Source organism: Parasteatoda tepidariorum, chromosome 6, assembly GCF_982258835.1.
Source record: "Parasteatoda tepidariorum strain Cologne lab strain chromosome 6, Ptep-v5.0, whole genome shotgun sequence".
Taxonomy (NCBI): Eukaryota; Metazoa; Arthropoda; class Arachnida; order Araneae; family Theridiidae; genus Parasteatoda; species Parasteatoda tepidariorum.
The window spans coordinates 66,267,715-66,292,377 of record NC_141760.1 but is presented as its reverse complement, the minus strand read 5'-3'; the positions used below and the strand labels follow the sequence as shown (position 1 = coordinate 66,292,377).

Here is a 24,663-nt window from a genome sequence, read left to right as displayed (position 1 = left end):
AATAAGTTAAAAATGAAAACACAAAAAATAAATTCAGATTAATTTAAATTTTCAAAATCCATCAAATAATTTAATTTCAAAATTTTTCAATAAGAAGCTTATCAGACGATTAATTGGTAAGTTTATATTTCAATAAGACGTTATAAAAATAATTTATAATAATATAAAGTAAAATTATACAATGTAAATAATTACATACGATTTTAAACTCTATGGGATGAAACATTATACGCAATATGATTCAAGCTGTTTATTATAAATTATTGTGCGAATGAAATAAGTATAGAAAAATGTTACAAATTGAAGGTAGTTTTGCAATTTGTTGAGTTTAAATTTTAAAGTAATTTATTATTTAATGTAGCTTTATTGTTCAAGATATTTTTCAAATATTTAATACTATGATGTTCCGATTTAACTTGGAGCAGTGAAGCTAAAATTGTCGACGTTACCTCATGATCAATTTACTTAAACAACATTAATTGTCAACAAGTTTTTGATTAGAACTTACCAAATCAGTATAAAAGTTATGCCAAGAGGCAGATAAAATGATTCGTTCACAAGGAGCAGGGGAAAACAATATACAGCAGCAGTGTATCTACCAAATGTATAACATCTGCTTATTTGCTTTTGGATTTCCGCCTTTAAAACGGCTATATTTTGAACATATGGTGTATTTAATGTGCTCGATTGTAAGTGTTTCTTCACGTTTGTAAATCATAGAAAATTGATTCAAAGTTTTGTGGAACTGATTTCTATTGACACACCATAATATTGTATAAATTTGTTTCAACCTTATAAAGCTTTAAAATAAAAGAATAATGTTTCCATTCAAGTTAAGGCTCCATCGTCACTATCAGTGAATCGGCAACACTGGGTGACCTCTGGCATTTTCAAGACTTTTCACCTGATATCTTTTTCTGGTAATAGTTTTCATTATTTTAACTCTTAAGTAATGGCTTTTGAGTCCTTGCAGAGAAGGTCAATTCATGGTTTGACCAGCCTCCAGGACGAGGGTCCAAATGTTGTGCCTAAAATATTTTTTTCAGAATATTGTCTTTAAATGACTTGCTGCAGATTTGATTCTTAAAATTTAATGAATTTTATAATATCGGTTTTTCGTAGACAAAATAGGATTTTAAACTTCATTTTCAATACCGAAAGAGAAACCATGTCATGAAATCTTAGAAATTGTTTCGTATTACTTAGCTCGACGCCTCTAAAACTTTAGAAAATTTGATAACAAATTGGACTACAAAAAGATTAAACTAGCAATCAATATTTTTAACAATTTCCAGAAGTTTATTGAAATGGAATTATTATAATACGTAGACTTATTTAAATCAATAAGCATTAAATAAATAAGCATCTACAAAATTCCTCCTATAGTAGGAATTTTGTAGATGCTTATGATTAAATTTTGTCATGAGATAAATGCGAAATGGTTTTTGAGTATAAGTATAAAAAATAAAATAAATGTACATCATTTGGTTACTATATGTAGTTGAGTGAACTAACTGAAAACTGAGTTTTTTTTTAAAAAGAAAGTGAACGAATGAGAAGACAATATTAAATATTCTTAGATATATTATTAAAATTTTTCAATGGTTCATACCAAACTTATAAAAGCTCCGTATCACAAACACAAACGTTCATGAATCTGAACAATACTTGAACTCCAGCATCTATTCTAAAAACTAGAATTCGTAACATTAAAACCATCTCTAAGTGAAAAGCACTATAAAAACTTTCCAGTTAAAAAGGCGTTTATCAATTTTGGACTAACAAGTATGCTACGTGTTCCGTAATGACTGCCCTTAATAAATATTTTTAGAGCTTTTCTACAAAGGAAGTCAAAACCATGCATATAAAACGTTGCAGGTTTGATTCTTCTTAATACATCATTTTGATACATTCCTATTACAAAAAATTTAAAAAATGAATTAATTTAAATTATTTTTGTAGATTATAATTAAATACTGATACGGTTTCTCTCGCTGACGCTAAAATCAAACAGGGAGTTTTGGAGGACAAAGTTTTCTGGCAAAAACAAATTGCTAATTCACTTCTTTTTATTAATAAAATTTTTATTAATAAAACTATTTATTATTCAATAAAGTTTTAAGTAAAAACTCTAACCCGTCATTCATACCATTTATGTTATTTGATGAATGAAAGATATTTTCGACAGCTTTACTAGAGCATGAAACAAATTTAAAAGTGACGTTGAACTGATAATAGCAAATATCACTGTAAAATTGTAATTTTTATTTACAATATATTTCATCGATAAAATAAAGAAGTAGGAAAAGCTCAAGAACTCGCTTATTTTTGACCAACAAAGTGATAAGATAACATTAATTGACTGTGTTCCTTATTGTAAGAAATAATTATTTTCAAGAATTACTTAGTACGTATTATAACGCTTATGTACTACACTTAAAAAAATTGTTACAAACTAAAAATGTTTTTTTTTTATAAATATTATTCAAAAAATTACGTATTTTTGTTCTAGGCAGATATATGAGAATAAGTAGCTATATACATTCGCTTTACTCTCGCGAAACTCGTCGCTTTCTTTTACACATCACAGTTGACACATAGAATTATTTTAATGTCTGATTCGGTTTTGACACTGAAGGAGACTTTACATTGCAGAACTAAAACTATAATAGTTTTTTTTATGTGGAATTGTTTGTGCTATTGTTCCACTGTTTAGCTTCTTCATAACCGTTAATAATGGCTAAAAAATTGTTTTGTATAATATTTTACAAATTATTAATATGGTAAATTTTACGACATTCTATATCATATTTTTGATTGCAGATGATTTACTAATGACTCGAAACACTCTCTAAAAATGTCGTATACAATAAGTAGCAATCAGAGATCTCCTCAGAACAGAGGTGCACATACAGCAGCTAGTGGACAAGTCCCGCCTGCTAGAGGAACCTACGTTGCTCCAGATAGACCAGCACCGCCTCCTAGAGGAACTTACGTGGCTCCAGACAGACCAGCCCCGCCTCCTAGAGGAACTTACGTGGCTCCAGATAGACCAATCCCGCCTCCTAGAGGAACTTACGTGGCTCCAGATAGACCAGCCGCGCCTCCTAGAGGAACTTACGTGGCTCCAGATAGACCAGCTCCCCCTCCTAGAGGAACTTACGTGGCTCCAGATAGACCAGCCGCGCCTCCTAGAGGAACTTACGTGGCTCCAGATAGACCAGCTCCGCCTCCCAGAGGCACTTACGTGGCTCCAGATAGACAAGCCGCGCCTCCTAGAGGAACTTTCGTGGCTCCAGATAGACTAGTCCCTCCAGCAGCACGCCCCCCTGCTTTCGATAGTAATTTACCGAGCTCAGGAAGTTCAGAAGAATCTGGACCACCTTCTCTTACAGCAGGGAGATTGAGACGCGCTCCTCCAAATGTACCTCCTTTTCATTATGAATCACGTACAGATGAAGTACCAGAAGAGACAGAATACGAAGACGACGTTTTTGAACCTCATCGACCAGCCCGTTTTCGACTTGGAAGAATTTTTCCGGGATATCAGGTAAAACATATAATTTTTTATAAAAAAATATATAGAGCTATTTTTTAAAAAAAAAGTTTATATGTACGGCGAAATCTAAAAATATTTTAAATGAATTGGTATAATAATAGCTTTGTCATCAATGCAAATACCATGATAATATTTTACCAAATTTAGAAAATGTTGAGTTACACTACGCATGATATGTTTTCTTTTAATATTTGAAGAAAAATCTATTCAAACAGCAAAAAATTTGAAATATTATTAAGATTTTGTGACCCATGCCCCTTTAAGAAAGTATAATATCAAAAAAGTCGAAAACTTCTTATGGTTTCTTCAGTTAAATGAGTTATTTTCACACATTTTTTACATTCTTAATAGTTTTTAATCAGTTAAAATTTTCATTAGAATAAAATAGCATTGTTTTTTTTTTGTTTAAAAAGGCCTAGGAATTTTATGATTGCAGTGTTACACTCATTATTAAAATCCAATGTAACCCATAAGCATAAGTTAAATTGTGTTAATCTGTTCGTCAATTAAATCCATTCAAAAAATCTTCAAAAAAATTATTAAACAAATAACTTTGAAAAGGTTCTGCTTGTTTTCTTTTGCTTTTTTTCATGTAGAATATATCCAAGATTTCTTGTTTATGATTTAAATTAAGATTTAGATTCTTGAATAAAATTAGTTCTTTATTTTATTTTTCCAGAGAGAATTTTATTACCAGAGAATTTTATTACCTTTATGCCGAAAAAGTAAAAGAATATGACTTGTTGTGGAATGGTTTGGTTGAAATACTAGAAACATACCAACCTTTTACAATTGCTCAAGAAATCACGTGCCCATTGGTTCTAATTGAAACTATAAAACAGCTTATTATTGGGCAGAAATTATTTTTCCATAAGGTAAAGAAATCCTTTTATTATTCAACCATGAAAAGTTAGCGGCTGGCGGTAAAGATTAGAAGAATAGTTCACATTTTTATTGTTAGGGAAAATTAAAGCGAGTGAAATAAGAGTCTTTTGGCATGGGACGCCATTCCGTTTTTTTTGGTTCACTACGATAATAATAATAAGTGATCTCTTTGTAAGCTCTTTAATAAGTGAGATTTTTAATTACCAGCCAATGAAGTGACTTAGTTCGAATCCCATCTATGACTGTTCGATACAAATTCCACTACCGGCTCGTATTGACAGCAGTGCTGACGTAAAATATCCTCAATGGTTGACGGATCATGGGTTAGAAGCTCCTTGCTTAAATTACATGAAAAAGATCCAGATTTTAAATTTTTTAAACAAACTTCCATTAACTTTTCTACTACAAAAACTAATTATTTCAGCAATTTAACACAAGAATAAAAAAAAAAAAAAAACATTTATAGATACAAAAACGTATGAAAGATCACATATTAAGTAGATTTTTTATTATAAATGTAAACAAACCGTTTGAACTTTAATCGATGTATTACTATGAGTAATATCTGACATATTAGTGAATCAAAAAGAAATACAATTAGAAACAGGTGAATATTTATTTTAACAAAACAAAAGGAAATACTTAAAAAAAGAATACAAAACCTTGCGATTCGGAGAAAAGTTTGACGAATACTTATTCAGTCTATCTCTTGTCTTTATTTACTTTGGTTTTTACGACACAAACACTAAATAATGTTAAACAAATCATTAAATGCTGTTTAAAGGTCATGTTTAAAATAAATATTAACTCATAAGTACAATTTTTAATGAGGATTCTTATTGTTTATATTTAGTTAGAACTGAACATATCAAGTTACCCCGAAAAGTTATTCGCTTATTTATTTGTTAAAAAAAAACGGACAAAAACAAGCATTCAGAAACAAATTCTAACACCTGAAAATCATTTATATACTACAGATATAAATAAATAAGTTCAATAAATTAGAAATAAATGAGCATTTACCTCACATAAGCGAGCTCCACTTCCAAGTTGCTAGTTATGTATATCTTCTACAATTTATTACCCTTTTTTTTTATTTCGAGACCTGATGGAAATCTTAACATTAGGAAGCCTTTTTTTAACTGTTTGCAATACCTCGCTGCGCAATTAGCCATATGAATAATTTTAAGTATCTAAATGGGCTTCGAACTCTCCCGCTATTGTTAACACTACGTAACTAGCGAACTTGTTTGCTCCATAATGGCGGATAGTTCTGCTCTCACTATGGAGGAGCCTTAATATAATACCAAGCCTACTTCGAAAGACATAATAATTATATTATTAATTACTAGTGAAATTAAATTCAACATCTTATGCTTAGGTCACTTTCAAAAATAAGCATCTACTTCAGATTTGGAAGAGAAAAATAAATTAAGTAGCACACATTTGCAAGGGGAAAAAAAGGAAAGAAAGGACGACCATCGTATGGCTCGTATGGAGGTAGTTTTAAATTATAAGATTAGTACTGCACGTTTGTTGTTATGTAATCTAGCGCCTGCAACTTATTTAGTATTTTGCCCTCCCTTGAAACATGATGTCAAACTTAAGTGGTCTTGCTTATCAGGAATCTTTTTTTTAAACATCTATGAAAAAAAAAAATTTTTTTTTAAACATCTATGTGCAATGTCTTAGTTACAAGAATAATAATACTCATTTTGTTTTATGTTTTGGTAAATCGATCAAAAATTAAAGAAGTTATGGGTCTCACAATCAGCAAATTAAAAAGGGGGTATGTGAAAGAGAAACATTTTTTCTTCTTCTGGGAACTTAATTTTAATTATGTTATGTGGAATTTAAGGCCCCATCCGAAGCCGCAGCGACGGGCAGCTGTCCCCTCCTACTTTCTAACAGCTTCACCACTGACTTGGCCCCCAATGATGCGCCTAGTCATCATTGTGTGAAAAGTTTTTCATAAAAAAGTGTTTCACTTTTTTTTTTTGCTTCTAACATTTGATTTTTATTTCAGTATAAAATTGATGTGACGATAAACAACATGACAAAGAGCTCTAATTTCTGGCTAGTTATTGCAAAAATCAAACGATTACATCAACAGTAAGATGGTTTTTATTTTTGTTATTATTATTGCATAATTATAAGGAAGCACTTTGAATTTTTATATCTTTATAAAGTGATATTTTGAAAACTAGTTAAAATAAGAGGCATAAATTGTAGATGAGCAAAGCAGAACCCGCGTCAATTGTAGAAACTTAAGAGACTCATTACTATATTTTCAGGTTTCCTAATTGTATTTTTAGAGCAATTCCTCTTTTAGTTTACCCTGATTTATAACACTACTCAAAATATACTACTTTTAATCTAAAATAATCTTCGTTTATTCTTCTCTTATTTTACTAAGTTATTTTTTTCCTCTTTCATTTAATTGAACTCTTTACTCTCCTTCAATCTCAATACATGTAAAGGGTATATATTATTACTACATCTTAAGGAACAAAATCAAAGAATAACAATTCATAATTATTTAATTTAAATTCCATGCATTAGTGCATACTTAAAACTGATAAATATAAAGACGAAAAATTATTAAGAATTAAGAAATGTGTTAAAATATTAAAAATTAAAAAGAACAATATAGTTAAAAAGTCAGAAAAAAGAATAACGAAAAGATTGAATCTCATCTTTAGCTCGCACGATTATATTCGCAAATAAGAGTGCTTTCTAAGATAATACTATATATCCAAAGCAAAATACACCAAAACTCACATTATTGTATTGATATATTTCGCTTCGGCTATGTTAATACAATAATAGAAAGCACTCATATTTGCGGATATAACCGTTTGAGCTAATGACGAGATTAAATATTTTGATCATTAAAAAAATTTAATTTTTAAATCATTAGGTAAAAAATATTTTTTTTTAAAGTTTTTTAACAGGATAAAAAAAGTTTTAATTTTTAACAATTTTTCGTTTATTTTTTTTAATTTTACAATTTTACTTTGTATCTTTATCTTATTTTATGGGATCTATGTGTTTGCAGCTTATGAGCAGTTAAAACTTTCTTAATTTTCCTTATTAATTTCTCTTTTCCTTAATTCTCTTTTGTTTCCTTCTAATTAATATATATATATATATATATATATATATATATATATATATATATATATATATATATATATATATATATATATATATATATATATATATATATATATATATATCATATTTATAGTATTTTTTTCAAATCTATGATTTATTTAATAATCAGAATTAATGACGGTGAAATTTTAAGGTTTCTAAATTTTTTCTTAGTATTAAGCAACTTCATTATTTCATGAAAGAAGAAATCCATAAGGCTGTGCAAGAAAATTATTTACTTCTAGATCAACATTTACACCTTGACTCTTATCTGACTTACTTGGAGTAAGAAACATTTTTTTATCTTGTCATTTCTTAGTCGTAAGAAGAAAAAAAAATGTTCCGTAACTTTTCACCGTTTTTAACGTAAATTGTTTTCACTTAAGTTTTGACTCATAAGCAATGAAATTACTCTTTTTAATCTAAATTCAGAAGTTTTTCAATTGCGTTATTGTAACACAATCATTTCATTTTCATATTTAAAAAGATGTTATCGCAAGTGCAAATATCGGCAACTGAGGAAATGAGTAAATGGAACTAAAAAAGAAAGAAAGAAAAACTGATTCATAGGATAATAAAAGTTTTTTTCCTCCATACACTTCTCTTTAGAATAAGAAAAGCTGCGATACCACAGAGGTTAAGGCATTGCGAGTAAGACCGGGTTCCATCCTCGGCTGCGGCGTGAAGTTAGCTGCAGTTCGAACTCAACTGGGATAAAAAGGTGGGCAATGCTGGTCAAATTTGCTCCATCATACCGTGGTCTCAAAATTGTGGGACCTTCATTTTTATGATGTAAGCAGCTTCGGAGCCGTGTTGGCTTAGAGCGTTCGCCTTCCGATGAGATGAACCGGGTTCGAATCCCAGCCATGATTAGTTGACGCGAATTACGCAACCGGCTCGCATCGACCACTGTGCTGACGTGAAATATCCTCCGTGACAGACAGATCATAGATTAGAGTCCCCTTGCAGTCAGGCTAATTGTGGGAGGTTTTCCTCTCTATGTAGCGCAAATGCGGGTTAGTTTCATTAAAAAATCCTCCACGAAAGCAATTTTCTCCCGATACTTGATCCAGGAGTTCTTTTTTCTTCTGGATTGGGTTTAAAATTGCAAGGCTACGGTGTTAAACATTAGTGGTCTAAAATCAAAAATTTGGTCGACTGTTCAACGATGGTTATAAAATAAAATAAAATATAAACAAGCTGACAACAAAATTGACTATTGTTGGCGAGCTTTACCTTTTTTTTTTACGTATATATATAATCAGGTCAGAGTAAAAGCTGGAAAAATAACTCTGAAGTTAGCTAATATAAATGATTTGCAATTTTTTTTTCTTTTTAAAAAGTGCTTTTAACATGCTTTATTGTAAACTTTGTGATTCAAGAAAGAATGAGAAGTTTTTCGTTAAATGTTTATTTTGTTTGATTTCACTCCTGTGCTTGCTCGGATATTTTGATAAAAAATAAACATAATGGACCATGTTTTTGTTGGAACTTAAACATCCGTTTCACAGCAATTTATTTATTTATTTTTCTGTAGAACCCATGACAATTTTTCTATTTTCAAATCTCTGCTTAATTTCACCGTAGACACTTTTGATTTTAAGTTCCTTTTTTCCCCGCTTATATTTGTGTTCATATTGAAGGCGATATTTTGCTTAAAAAATATCCGAAGAAATGCAGAATTTAAAAAAGTTTCCTACATTTTTCTGCAATAATTTATTTGCATTATTCCGTTTTTTCATACTTTATTTTTCAAATAGAGTTTTTGAATAACTTCTTTCTTTTTAAATACCATTTATTTAATTTTATTAAATACCATTTGTTTAATTTCATTAAATACGATTTATTTAATTTCAATAATATTTTTAAAATAGAAATGGATTAGGTCATAATGAGCTAATGAAATATCTTCAGGCTTAAATCTTTTCCAGTCAAAAGACTTGAACTCTTTCTAGTCTTCTAAAAATAGATTTAAAAATTAGCAAATTAAACTCAAATTGAACAATAAAAATTTATAAATGAAATAAAAAAAAAACATGAAATGTATGCAATACTTCTTCAGGGGGTACCCTTCATGCTGAAGCAATTCTGTAATTCATTGCTTAGCAAAACAGAAGTGTAATATTCTAATAAATAGCCATATCATTTTTTGCAGCATTTTCAACATTACAGCTTGTTTCGGTCACGTAAACTTTGTGCATTTTTAAAATGACTTTTAAGCAATTATAAAAAAATTTTATCATTGAAAAAATACTTCAATATTTGACTGAGAAGCAGGGTAAAATACATTTAAAATGCTTAAACTTTATATTATTTAGAGTATTATTATGTTGCATATAATATCTGAAAAGAGAATTACATATTCTTGAATTTGAATGAATACCTTAAACTTGATTTTATGATAGTTTAAAAAGCTTTGCACAATATCATTAAAAATTTGTATAAGAGCATTAAAAAACTATTTTTTTATATTGTAATTGCGTAAAAATATAGAAAACGGTATTTACTTCTTCAGAAATTCTAAATGGAAATTGCATGCAAATTTAATTGAAGTGGAACCTCGTTTATGCGAAATTGGCTGGATTACAATAATTATTCATATTAGCCGGATTTCATCTTATCCGATATAACATGAAATCAGTTTATTAATATTTATACTTACTAACACAGATTATGTAATCATCTACATATTGTAATACATATTATGTAATCACCTACATATTGTAATACATATTATGTAATCATCTACATATTGTAATGCATATTATGTAATCAAATAATACGTATTATTAATCCATATTATGTAATCAAATAATATGTATTATTAATCCATATTATGTACCACATTAATATATTAACAATAGTATTATATACCAATCTAATTAAAATAAGCTTACAAGTTTTAGTTATTTTATTCATTTGCCCATCTGCTACTTCTAACAAAGGCATAAAATAGAGATAGCAAAAATAAATAATGATCTTTTTCGAATAATGAGACAGAAAAATGAATCAAAATGAATAATTTGCACTTTATTCACAAGTTTATTATCCGTGCTATGTCCAGTTTCCTTTTATATTAAGTGAGTGGACGGCAAACTTGTTAGCCAAATATGAACATTACAACAATTTTAAAAACAATTGTGAGCCAAATTTGCTTGTTTAGTAAACTTTTATTACACTAAATAAGTAGTACACTAAATGAAACTAAATTTCATACTTAATAAATATTTATTAATGCGAACAATGTGCTTGCATCTACTTGGAAAGTTTGAGCAAGTCAGGTTTGTATGTTGTCCATGTTCTCATCAATAAGACGACTTCTCAGTTTACTCCTGATAATGTTCATGCTTGAAAAAGATTGTTCGCATATATATGTAGAGCCGAAAAGGGAAAGAACAGCAAACGCGAGCTTTTTCAGCTGATCGTAAGAGTCAGGAATATTATTCCAAGCGTTGAAAATGATCATGTCTTCCTTCTCCAGGTCATTCAAAGCTGACCACTTGCGTTGCATACTAAGATCATCTTTTTTCTTTCCAATGTTTCCAATTCAACACAAAGACGTTCGAATTTAGAGCGCCATATCTCCTTGTTTTTTAAATCCAGCAATTGTATTTCAAAGCTACCAATGTCAATTTCAAGAGGAGAAAATTTCAACTCGGTTATCGTAGCATTAAGAGGATTTTAATTTATCAAAATAAGATGTAATTTTTTCTCACCAAGTTTTTTTTTAAATGAAAATATTATTGCGCCTTCCGTGGATATTTGTGCCAGAGTAGCACTTAAGGAGCCTATGAGCCACACGCGGCTCTGGAGCCGCACTTTGCCGACCACTGGATTAAGTGATAATCATCTTGAAAACAATATGTTAAACATGTAAAATACAATAATAATTGTTTTCTGACTCACGAACAAAACATGTGCTTCGTGTAAAGCGATATTTCATGTTAAAGTATTTCGTGTTAATGAGACAAGACTGTTATTAATAAAATGCATGCCATATTCATGAAAAAAAATTAAAGGCATCATTTCACAATAAGTCTTTTATGTTTGTGGTTCTTAAGAAGAACGGGGTAACTGACATTTTATTTCTAAGTGAGTTATGATTAAATTTGGTTTTCTTACAGAAACATTTTTATTTGACATCTTAATTTATATATCAAACCTGATTTAGTCTAGAAAGTACAATATGATTTTTTAAAAAAATCAAATTCGAGCCTTCTAAGATTGAAAATGTCAATTACTTTGTTAATCCCATTCGTCGTGAAGTTTTACTTATATAATATTGTTGATTACAGGAAAAAGAAGCAGTTACTGAATGAAGCTTTAACCAGTTATCCGTATCTTGTAAGACAAAAATTAACTTCTAATATTTCAGTTAAAGTATATATTCACTGCAAAATATTTTTGTTACGTTAAAATATTTTGCAGTGTAGTTTTGTTAAGTGCAGTTTTGTTATGTTAAAATATACATACACTGCAAAAAACTTTTGCGTCACGTGAAAACGCTTTTGAATATATAAATGTAGCAAGTATTAAGTTCAGTTTTAAAAAATTTAAGGAGGAAAATAGCAAGAAAGTCACCAGTTCATTAATACAGTAAGTAAAAATAAAAAAATAAAAATGAGCAAATACGCAATGTCAAAGAAATATTTTTCTATAATACTCAAAATTTTGTTGTTACTTCTGGTACATGCCAATATCAGGCAGCCTGCTTGGAAAATCAAGCGAATTTTTAAGGGATAGGTTGCGTTTCTTGTTTTTCAGTTGCACCATCAATGACTAAGAATATGACTTCTGCCGCACACACGTCACAGCCCGTTTTACAGGGAGGACCCAATCATACTCCGTTCATTTCGCCACAATTCGTAATTTTGACATAAACCAAAGACCGATCAATCTCAAATTCAGTACCCCCAGAGATATTATTTTTCGAAAATTTAGAGGACTTTGTGTCCCGTACAGATTTAACTTGCACCATGCACCTTTTAATACACGAAAAATCTTCGGCTGGAGGTATATTCGAACTCACATTCTCAGGAACACAGATATCAACCAGGCTATCCCGGTCTCATCAAAATCTTAGAGGTTTTAAGAAATTTTTGCGATGAAATAAGATCGCATGTTTGCAAATAGAGCTACTTAAATAATAAAGTTTCTGAGATACTTATTATTAGAGAAAAATATTTCTTACCTCTTTATATAAGCCCTGACATTTTCTGATCAAAATCCAAAATTCTTAAAAGGACGCTTTACCGCCGGAGAAATCCACCATGTCAAATTATCTTTCACCAAATTAAGTAATTTCAAACTTAAATCATAGAAAAGTGAATTCAAATAACAAAATGCAAATGAAGTATGACAAGATTGCTTAGGACTACATTGAGGGGAAGTTATCCTGTAATCATTTGTTTGCCCTTTGATGATTTGAAAGCATTTTTTCAGCATTTGAAATTTTTACGATTAAATCTAGGCTTAGCAGTTTTCTTTTAAATTTAAATTTTATTGGAGGAGAAATAGAATTTCCCTCTTGGTATAGTTTTTCCCTCTTGGTATAGTGTCCTCTTAACACACTGTTGACATCAAACACAGTGTAAATTGTATATGCCTTAATATTTATTTGAAACGAAAAAAAGAAAAGAAAAAAATCAAGAACTATTTGTACCTTTAATAAAATGTGAAGTCGAAAACTGCATATTTGATATGCGATTTTGTTAAGTTATAAAACTTTTAGGTCAACTATTATTTGCTTCCATCTTTGGACTTGGATAAATGTTTATAAAATTCAAAATATATAGATATTGTTGATGTTCATAGATAAGTTGATAGATGTTACCGATTGTTGATGCAAATTGATTGTATTTTTAATGAATGTAATTTTTACTATGCATTTATTTTTGGCAGGTACTTTTACGCATATATTTTTACGATTAATTTAAAGTCTTTTCAGAGGTTTTGAAAGTTATATAACTTAGTCATAAAAACTGAAGGACTTATATAATATGAGCCAATTACTTTCTTTTTAAATGAATCTGCGTTTCAGAAAATAAAGCTAAATGTAAAAAAAATAAAGAAAATAACTTTTATATCACTTATTACATTTTAAATGTATTCTTGTCATTTTCAAATTGCTTATCGTCAATGAACATTTATGATGTAATTTGATTCTTTATTACATTCAAAACTATATACATATATCATTTTAACCTTTCTATACGATTTATTTTATTATTTTTTATTTTTTTGTAGTGATGATTTCTGTTTTATGTAGTAAAGCCAACATATATATTAAACTTGATTTCAGAATATTTACTTTTCTTGCATTTTAATGAAAAATGTAGTCTTCTTTGGATTAAATTTAAATCTTTGTACTCAGTTCAGTTTATTTCTTTTTTTACGTAATTCGTGTCTTGTAAGAACTGATTCCTCAAAAATAAATGTCAGTAATAAGTTAAAGCTAAAATCAAGATTTCTGTAAATAAATATGCAAAACTCATGCTTATTTGTTAAAATTGTGTCTTTCAATTGTATTTTCATCCAATTCTTAGAAGTAATAAAATACCCAACTGATATGAAAATTGCATATAATTTAAAGTGACTTTCAAAGATCTAACTTTGCTTTCAAGTTGATAACAATTTTAAGAATGTTTAGGAATAAAATTATTCATTTACAATGCTATAGATGGTTGATTTTCCAATCAATCATCTATAATATTGAGTTTGACCAAAGGCTTTTGCACGTATATATATATATATATATATATATATATATATATATATATATATATATATATATATATATATATATATATATATATATATATATATATATGTATATATATATATATATATATATATATATATATATATATATATATATATATATATATATATATATATATATATATATATATATATATATATATATATATATATATATATATATATATATATATATATATATATATATATATATATATATATATATATATATATATATATATATATATATATATATATATATATATATATATACACCGAAGAGCAATAACATTATGACCACCCTGCTAATAACATGTAGGACCACCTTTACCCCTCAAAACTGCTAGCACCCGCCGTGGCATTGATTCCACAAGGTACTGATAGGTAGTCTGAGGTATCTGGTACCAAGCGCTCACCAACTGGTTCAGCAATTCCCTCACATTGCGAAGGGGTAGCGTGGCAGCACAAATTTGGTTTTCCAAGCAGGACCACAAATGCTCCATTGGATTAAGGTCAGGTGAATTTGGGGGCCAAGACATGACTTGAAAGTCACTGGATTGTTCCTCGACCATTCGACCCTTATGACATGGTGCATTATCCTGTTGGTAAACACCACCCCCCGGAGGGAAAGCTGTTGCCCTGAATGGGTGAACCTGGTCTGCAACTATGTTCAAGTAGCTTACAGACATCAGGGATTGTTCTATGAGGACTATGGGTCCTAATGTGCCCCATGAAAACATTGTTCCAGGGCGAGAAACCACGAAAACCTGGGCGAGCCCAATGCTATAGATGGAGGGGGGTTTTAATGGAATGGCTCTTCGGTTTATATATATATATATATATATATATATATATATATATATATATATATATATATATATATATATATATATATATATATATATATATATATATATATATATATATATATATATATAGGTAGTTTTCATACAGCTGAAATTTATATATTGTAAGATAAATAATTTTGTACTATCTTCAGTACTCATAGTTTCCTATGTAAAACAAATGAGTAAATATTGGATCAAATGTGTATGTTTAAAATTGTATCGCAGTCATTATTTTATCTCTGTATTAACAGGAAGCATTAAGAGATGAGGGCGTTAATGAGAAACGATGGTCAGATCGACTTCGGCAGAAATTAATAGGAGCTGTTGAAGAACTCAATCAATATAAAGAATCGGTGTGTGACACGTACGAAAGAAATATACTGGCTCTTTGCGGGCAGCAGGTTCAAATGTGTAAAATTGGAGAAGAATTAGCAGTTAATGGTTTGTTTGATGCTGCTATTAAATCTGTGCTGGGAGAAAGTCAAGGTGGCGAAGTAAGTATTACACCGGAAATATAATGACAAGTGAATCGGCTTAGATGGGGCTGCTAGCCGATTTACAAGCTAAACTAAATTACTCTTTTTCATGTATATAAAAAAATCCTAGTATAAAAATTAATTATATTAAGAAATATATAGCAATATGATGATTAGCGGCAATGAATTAGAAAAGTTAAGAGAATCAATTAACATTATTAAAATTATTTATTAATTAAAAATTAAAGAAGTTAATAAATATAGTAGGTACGGTTAATAATTTGTTATTGAAAGAATCCTGTTAACCAAGCCTTTATTTTACAATTTAATAATGAAGGTTAAAACAATGAAAATTATGTATATCAAGTAATGATTTTGTCAAATATTAGAAGTAATAATAGAGGGGCCGGAAAAAATAATCATCAGTATCGTAGGAAGAACAATTGCGTCAGTGATTTTTAATTTAAAAAAAATTGCAGCAGCTTTATGAAAATAATAAAAAAGAAGAAAAAAAACGATACAATTTGTTTTGCCAGTAAGTCATGGATATTTGCTAAAAAAATAAATAAAAAACATTAATGTTGCAGTCAAAGGAGAATAAAAATAGATGACATTAATAATGGCAAATTCGAAGAATGGGTCTTAATTTGGAAATGGTGGAAAAGAAAGACGTTGGAGAGAATGATCTGGAGGATGGCAGTTCACAGTGATCCATCAGAAAATGAATCAAAGTCTTGTTGCAGTCTTTCAGTAGATGTAAGACTGATGGGGAAGTTTCTACTTATTCAAGATTAAAATATTTGATGGAAGGCGGAAATATTGTTTTACGAAAATTACCTCCACAGGCATGGGTGTCTATACAGTTGATTTCAAAAACCTTTTGCGAGTACAAACAGAAAAGAAAACTGTAGCAGCTATCTCATTCTTTGTGCTGGCAAAGAAAACATCTTAAATACCCTGCATGAAGCATCAAGACAAAAATATGGAGCCTCATTGATTACTACATCCCGCTTTGGTGACAAGGGATTACAGTTCCGGTCGGAGCCTGAGAATCGGAAGATAAATAACTTTTCTATGGTGGTTGGTGCGCTGGTCGTGATGGGAATGTCCACCTGGTAGAACGCTGAAATTCCACAAATTGGTCCACAAATCTCGGTGCACTACCGCGAACCGGCATTAACCGATTCATCGAGTTTGGTTAGATCTATGATGCAGATTCAGATGTAGGAGAATCTGAAATAAAAAAGGAGAAGATCACAGCAAGCTGTGGTCATAGAAAAAGCAAAAAGTTGAGAAGGAGCGTGGTTTCCTGGATGCTGGCTCGCAGTTAGCCGATCATGAAAGTCTAGGTCTGGGTCTCTGGGAGTAGGGAACGAAGCAGCTTTACAAGCTCTTCATCTCTTAAGAGTTCTTTTATCTCAGTAAATGGCCGCAAGAAACGGCTGGCAGAATCTGTAGCTTTCTTGTGATGGGTCTTTTTCATCTTCAGCAATTTCCTGGGTCTTGCACTGCAGACCATAGAACAGGCTGGGTGCTCACCATTGCAACTGACGCAGGTCGACGGGTCTGATCTAGGTTTCGTACACTGGTACGAGTAATGAGATCCGGTACATTTCTGGCAGGCAGGAAGGGTCGGGTGTTGTGCAGTTCGCTGAGTGTGTCCATATTTTTGGCATCTGTAACACCGAATCTGTTAGCGTCCCCCACGGAAACGCTCGATCTGAACTGCTCTCTCAAGCATGGAACTGATGTTGAAGATGTTTCTTCTCATTCTAGCAACCGATTGGATGAAGAGTAAAAGTGGGAGGGGCCTGAGCTCCTGCCCGCTTTTCCTTTTGAGTTGAACTATTTTTTCTGGGAAGAGTCCAAAATTTTTAAGATATTTCTCCAATTCAGGAATATCGGTGTCTGTTTTTAATCCTCTGATGAAATTTTTCAGTTTCCTACTCGATATGAAGTTCTTTGATCTTGAATGGGAAACGGGAGGGTCCACCGTCGCGGGGCTTCGGTAACTTTCTCTCGTTCCGTCGGAGCTGATTCCGCAGGTGTAGCGGGAGCAGGTACTGGGTCTGGGCGAATGAGTTTGCCTTCAGATTTTGTATGTACTTGCGTCGCTGAGTTGACGCAAGTTTTCATCTTCTTTTTCTTTCTCCTTTTCGTTGATTCGGAAGGAGCCGGAGTATCAGTTGTTTCCATATAGACAGAGTTCTGTGGTTGTGTCTCAGTCTCTAAAGTGGGGGTTGATTCTGTAATTTCAGGAGTAGGAATATCCATCTCTTTCACCGGTGTCAACAGGGTATCGGTCTGCTGGAGAATTTCTGTCTCGATTGTTGTTTCCAGCTTTTCAGTGTGCACTGGCATTGTTGTTTCCTTTGCAGCCCATTCCTGTTTAATCATCAGGAGGCGTTCAAGCTGGTACCAAATTTTGGTAATCGTACTCGTCGATTCTTCCTCTTTGCTGTTGCCGTTTGATTCTTTCTGCTATGTCCACTTTACCGGATGTGCTGAAGTAAATCATTCCATCTATGTTTTCAGGAGCTGCTTTTTCATTGGCATAGGAGTAGCAATCCTCTTTGATGAGGTCGTGGTCTAGGATAGAATCTGTGATGAGAAGACATAGTAGCACGGGAGCTGGGTTATAATACAACCTTACTCCTCGAGGTCTCTGTAGAATCAAACACCATGTCCACTTGGCTTGGGTGTCACTGCATTTATATCCTTTTTCTTTCTTCCTTAAGTTAATCGCTTCTAAAAACCTTACTTTTGTCCCTCCAGGTCTTAGACATAGCATTTTATTTTTCAAACGGTAAAAGAAGCAGAGAGCAAACAATTCCATTGAATCAACAATGACCTTTTCCTAAGCTAAAAACACCAAGTATGTGGAGTTCCAAAGCGCTGATCCCTCCTACTCGTCACCAAGCTTGACACAGATTTATGCTTTAGGAGCAACTGTGAAAGAAAAACACGGCGAGAGGGTAACTCACATAGGGAAAAAGAGTAGAAAGAGGGAAAATGTAAAAATTAACAAACTGAAAAACAGTGACCCGATGTCACAACGAGATAATACTTCTACAGTGGAAAGGAAATGCGATACAGAAATAACGCTGGGTGGTTATAATTTACCCTGTTTAGGACAACCCAGTGTCGATTCTGGTTGACTGAATGCTGGCTGAATAATTAAACTTTATTATACGTTATATGGAACAAGAAAAATAAATTAACAATAAAAAATGAGTTGAAATTCGACCACCAGGTAAGAAAAAGGTGAGCAAAAAAAAGAAACAAAAAATATATTGGGTTCACGAAACAGTTTAATTATAGCACATATTCAATCTGCTCTTCATTTTTGCATCTGCAAATTTTTAAATTATAATGACCTGAAACTGCTTTATTAAGCTTGTTTGAAAAGCATATTTTATTCTTCAACTGATATTCTAATATTCTTCAACTAATAATCTTCTTATTCTTCAACTAATATTCAAGTCAAATATTTATCTATCTTATAATTTCAAAACAAAGTATGTCATTTCTTCGGCATTTCCATTACATAAGTTTCGTAAGATTGTAATTTAAATTTATGCAGTTAGGGATAAAATTTGAAAATAATTGTATGTTTATAATTATTTGGTAGCAAGTGCTAGAGGAGGACGATGAAGAAGTGATTGAGGATTGGACATACACTTTAAGTGAAGTTTATTCTGGTCGACAAGATCATTTGTTAAATGCAATTGAATCATGTGAAAATACTATGCGTCAAGTAACAGATCAACAAATAGAATTGCTGATTACTAAAGAAAAAACAGAACAATTAGATTTTGAGGTAATTATTTTCTTTTACAATATATAGGCTTACTAACAGGAGCTTGTTTCCAGTAGATTTTGTTAAGGATAACCCGTGTTGTGGTAATATATTGTCTCGTCAGTAAAAGAAATTATCTATATCACACCGTTCTTACTTTAAATTACAATAATTTATTTTATAAACAAAATGTGTTTATTTTTGTAAAAAACGACAGCTTTACAGAAAAAAAAGATAATAAGGAATGAGAAGCATTCACGTCAAGCAAAGAAAAACAAACAGGGGGTGCAGTCTCCTAGTCATTCAAAAAGATTTTTTTGCGATTCGAAATTTACATTACAACCACGTCAATTTCTCTTTAGCAAATAAAAATGCATTTAATTAATTCAAAAAAGTACATTTCTACTTGTAAGACAAAAAGTGCGAAGACAGGGGGAAAACAATTTTTGTCGAGGGACATTAACACAACCAACAGTAAACTTTGATGGCATTTCAGAAACGTGATTGAATCAAAGACTGATATATATATATATATATATATATATATATATATATATATATATATATATATATATATATATATATATATATATATATATATATATATATATATATATATATATATATATATATATATATATTATATATATATATATATATATATATATATATATATATATATATATATATATATATATATATATATATGTATATATATATATGTATATATATATATATATATATATATATATATATATATATATATATATATATATATATGTATATATATATATGTATATATATATATATATATATATATATATATATATATATATATATATATATATATATATATATATATATATATATATATATATATATATATATATATATATATATATATATATATATATATATATATATATATATATAGGGTGATTCTAAAAAGATGGGCTAAATTTTAGGAGGTGATAGTACACACCCAAGCAAACAATTTTTATCAAAGAATGCATGGTCGAAAACGAAATTCAAAGGTGCTGGCGCATTTGGAAAGTTGTTTGATGCAAACGTGAAAGCTCCATTTCTGTTGCGAGTTACTGTGCTACATTACTTGTCGCCAAGCTTTCGGCCGCTGCGGGGAAAGCTCGTGATATGCCTGGTGTGTTTCAGAATGGTCGCCTATCTTTTCTTCGCCATTGTACTGCGTGCATAGCCGCTGCTGGCCACTGTTTTGAACACTTATTGTAATCACATGCCATTAAATTTGCTTTTATAACTTAACTTTAGCGTTCTTTGCCTCATATAAGAACATAAACTTTGACGCCCTCTAGCGGTCTAGCGTATCTCTCTTTTTTTTCTAACACAGAGATGACCTGTAATATTTCTTAATCATTTTCTTGTAATTAGAACACAAATGTAATTAAAACATTCAAACAGTTTTATGAGAAATTTTGAAAATATTTTGAAATTTTGAAAATATTCAAGTATTAAAGCATGGAACACTTTTATTTAAACATTTTGCATTTTTTTTTCGTAATTTTTTCTTATTAAATTCTGATGATGAAAATATAAGTAGTACTAAACAATATTTTGAATAGGTATTTAACTAATAAAAGAAACTGAAAAAAAATATTTAGATGACAGGTGCTTAAAATAATTTTTTATCGATGAAGTAAAAAGATTTAACTAAAAAACTGACGGTTTGTTTTCATGCAAGCATGTTAAGATTTTATATTTAATGTGAGGATGTGTAAAAATATTATTAAAAAAATATTTTTTTAGCACCGGAAGATAATTTGCTTTTTTTAGATTACTGAATAGTTATGATAGCAAATTGAAAAACAAAAATAAATAAATATAAAAATAAATACATAAATAACGAACTGCTTGTGTACATGAAATAAATTGTTGTAATAAATAAATATATTTTATTTATTACTTTTTTAGGTAAGCCTTTTCACAGACAACTCTGCCTTGAAAATTGAAAATATAGATCGATTGAAGGATATTATAAGAAAAATACGTGCTCCAATGAGGAGGACACGTGCTCCAATGAGAAGGACTGAAGATGCAGATGTTAGTGCTAGAATGGGCATTAATTTGCCTTACGAATCGTTTGGTCAAGGCTTATTAGATAAGAGTCATTTGTTTAGCACTCCCGAACGTCCTGTAGTTGTACCTGCTGCTCCAGACTTACCTCCTGACGATCAACCATTAATACAGCCGCCGCAGTTGAGCTCCATTCAAGGAGCTCCAAGTTCTGGTGTTGCAGAGGCTGACTTAATAATAGATGAGGCTTTTGATTTCTTCGACCAGTCGCCTGCAAGAGAAGTTCCCGATCAACCACTCGATTTGTCAAGAAAACAAGTCGTACCATCTCCCAGGGAAAGTCCTGGTGATGCAGAGGCAGCAATGGTGGGAGATGCTTTTGAATTTCTCGATGAATTATCTTCAAGTGAGGTTTCCTCGCAACCACTTCAATCAACTCTCACAAAAACAGCTGAAACAAGTCAGCCTCGTGAAGATGACTTTCCTAGTGATTATTCATCATTTGCTGCTGATCCACCCCAGTCAGTTTTCTTTCCAATTTCTGAAAGGGTTATTCCTAAAACAAAGACTCAAAGGTCCTTAATTCCGAAACTAGATCCTTCTCGAATGAGAAAATCTGGTAGATTTCAACCTGGATATGGTAAAACAGACAGACCATTATATGCTATTAGCGAACAACCAACAACAAGCAAGACTATCCGCCCACCAAAAGGTAAGAAGAAAGGGCAACCACCCAAAAGACAACCATGGAGCTCTTCAACTCGAATACCTACTCGTGGCATAAGGACAAAAACGACGCAACCTATGCCACGATCTGTAAAAATGAAATCAAGTCCGACTCTTGGAGTGGCAGGTGCAAGTAGAATCCCTAAAATGAAAGTAAAGCCAAGGCCAAGGTCGTTAATACCAATGCGTGTCCCTCATGCACCATACGAACTTACAAGTCCTCGTACACCTTTTAGGACGTATAACGTTCCACGTCCACGACCACAACTGGGACAAACATTTGATACATCGTTACAATTGAATCTACGATCTGATGATTGGAGACTAAGAAGTAAACATTCTAAACCCCAAACTTCTCGAATCCCTGAAGCTGTACAACAAAGCGATATAACTTTTCATCCTACTCCTCCAATATATAGAAGAGGATGGCTAAGAGCAAGAGATCCAATAGTTCCACCGTTTATTGGCCCGTTGCCCACTGCTGCAGCTCAAGCAAGTAGAACGACTGGAGCTGCACCACAAATGGATGGAACATTTACAGCTGCACCACAAATGGATGGAACATTTACAGCAGCACCAGATATGAACAGAACAATTGCAGTTGCACCAAAAATAAATAGGACATTTCGAGCAGCACCATAATTGATATTTGAGTTCAAAACAAGGAAAGTAATAATGATTAATATTTAAACGCAATGAGTCATCAGTTTTATAGATCAGTTATCAGTTTTATTCAGAAAGCTTTCTAAAAATAGTTTTAATCTCTCATGCAGCCTGAAGTTAATTAAATGTGATATCTGTATTCTATTAATTAATTTTATGTTCTTAAGTAATTATGGTTTTAAAATGATGAAATAAATGAACTTTTAACCAAATGAGGATAAGTTGTCTATTGGCTTATTCAATTATTATTTTTTGTATGTCTATAAAAAAATTCAGTTTAATTTTTCTGAATACGTTACAACATCGAAAGCACTTTATTCTATGCTTTGACTATAATAAAATAGAATGTTCAATATTTAAACAATATACTATTACGATATCATCTTTTGTAAATCGTAACTTAATATATTAATTTTACTGAGGTATTTTAATTAAAAGTTTAATACTCGAAATGAAATGATTTCTAATCCTACTCTGATATAAGGTAGTACTTAGTAGGAGCGCGTCATACTTTTACCATCTTACATTTCTTATAACTTAATATATTAATTTTAGTAATATGATTTGATTAAAACTTTAATATTGGGTAACAATTAGTAGGAGGACGCCATACTTTTATTATAGTGCATTTTTTTTAACTTAATACATTAATTTTAGTAATATGATTTAAATAAAATCGTAATATCTGAAAATAAAGGATTTCTGATCCTACTCTGATATAGGTACTCTGATATATTTAGCAAGGGGACGCCATACTCTTATCCTCTCACTTTTTTTACTATTTCTCATCATAATTTCAGATTTTTTATATAGATGTCCAAGTCAGAGACTGAACTAGATCAGTGTTCTTCTATCATTCAATCAAATTCCGTTTGCACTATATCTATACCTACCCCGATATAGGTACTCTGATATACTTAGCAAGGGGAAGCCATACTCTTATCATCTCACTTTTTTTACTATTTCTCATCATAATTTCAGACTTTTTATATAGATGTCCAAGTCAGAGACTGAACTAGATCAGTGTTCTTCTATCATTCAATCAAATTCCGTTTGCACTATACCTATACCTACCCCGATATAGGTACTCTGATATACTTAGCAAGGGGAAGCCATACTCTTATCATCTCACTTTTTTTACTATTTCTCATCATAATTTCAGATTTTTTATATAGATGTCCAAGTCAGAGACTGAACTAGATCAGTGTTCTTCTATCATTCAATCAAATTCCGTTTGCACTATACCTATACCTACCCCGATATAGGTACTCTGATATACTTAGCAAGGGGAAGCCATACTCTTATCATCTCACTTTTTTTACTATTTCTCATCATAATTTCAGACTTTTTATATAGATGTCCAAGTCAGAGACTGAACTAGATCAGTGTTCTTCTATCATTCAATCAAATTCCGTTTGCAGTATACCTATACCTACCCCGATATAGGTACTCTGATATACTTAGCAAGGGGACGCCATACTCTTATCCTCTCACTTTTTTTACTATTTCTCATCATAATTTCAGATTTTTTATATAGATGTCCAAGTCAGAGACTGAACTAGATCAGTGTTCTTCTATCATTCAATCAAATTCCGTTTGCACTATACCTATACCTACCCCAATAGAAACGTTTTCCTACCGATTGCATCTGTAACTGATAGACCTTTGATAGATTTTGAATGGACAGGTAAGTGAAGTGACGTTAGCTTACACATCACTGTTAAAAAATAGTTTCATCTTTTT

At 30.9% G+C, this 24,663-nt stretch overlaps 1 protein-coding gene across 1 annotated transcript; it reads left to right on the top strand.

Annotated features, from left to right (window-relative positions):
• Positions 1-23,129, top strand: LOC107448456 (uncharacterized). The gene is made up of 9 exons (XM_087165984.1): positions 1-116; positions 2,824-3,550; positions 4,255-4,434; positions 6,471-6,556; positions 7,775-7,885; positions 11,896-11,944; positions 15,459-15,701; positions 19,315-19,503; positions 21,430-23,129. Exons 2-9 carry the CDS (start codon positions 2,858-2,860, stop codon positions 22,897-22,899), a joined length of 3,021 nt encoding a protein of 1,006 aa, XP_087022110.1. The 5' UTR covers positions 1-116; positions 2,824-2,857; the 3' UTR covers positions 22,900-23,129.
• The last annotated feature ends 1,534 nt before the right edge of the window (positions 23,130-24,663 follow it).

Excerpts from the sequence above, each read along its gene's own strand:
- LOC107448456 (XM_087165984.1), top strand. The coding sequence starts at position 2,858 with ATGTCGTATACAATAAGTAGCAATCAGAGATCTCCTCAGAACAGAGGT. Across the intron at positions 4,435-6,470 it reads AGAAATTATTTTTCCATAAG|TATAAAATTGATGTGACGAT; the intron begins GTAAAGAAATCC and ends TTTTTATTTCAG. Across the intron at positions 15,702-19,314 it reads GAGAAAGTCAAGGTGGCGAA|CAAGTGCTAGAGGAGGACGA; the intron begins GTAAGTATTACA and ends ATTATTTGGTAG.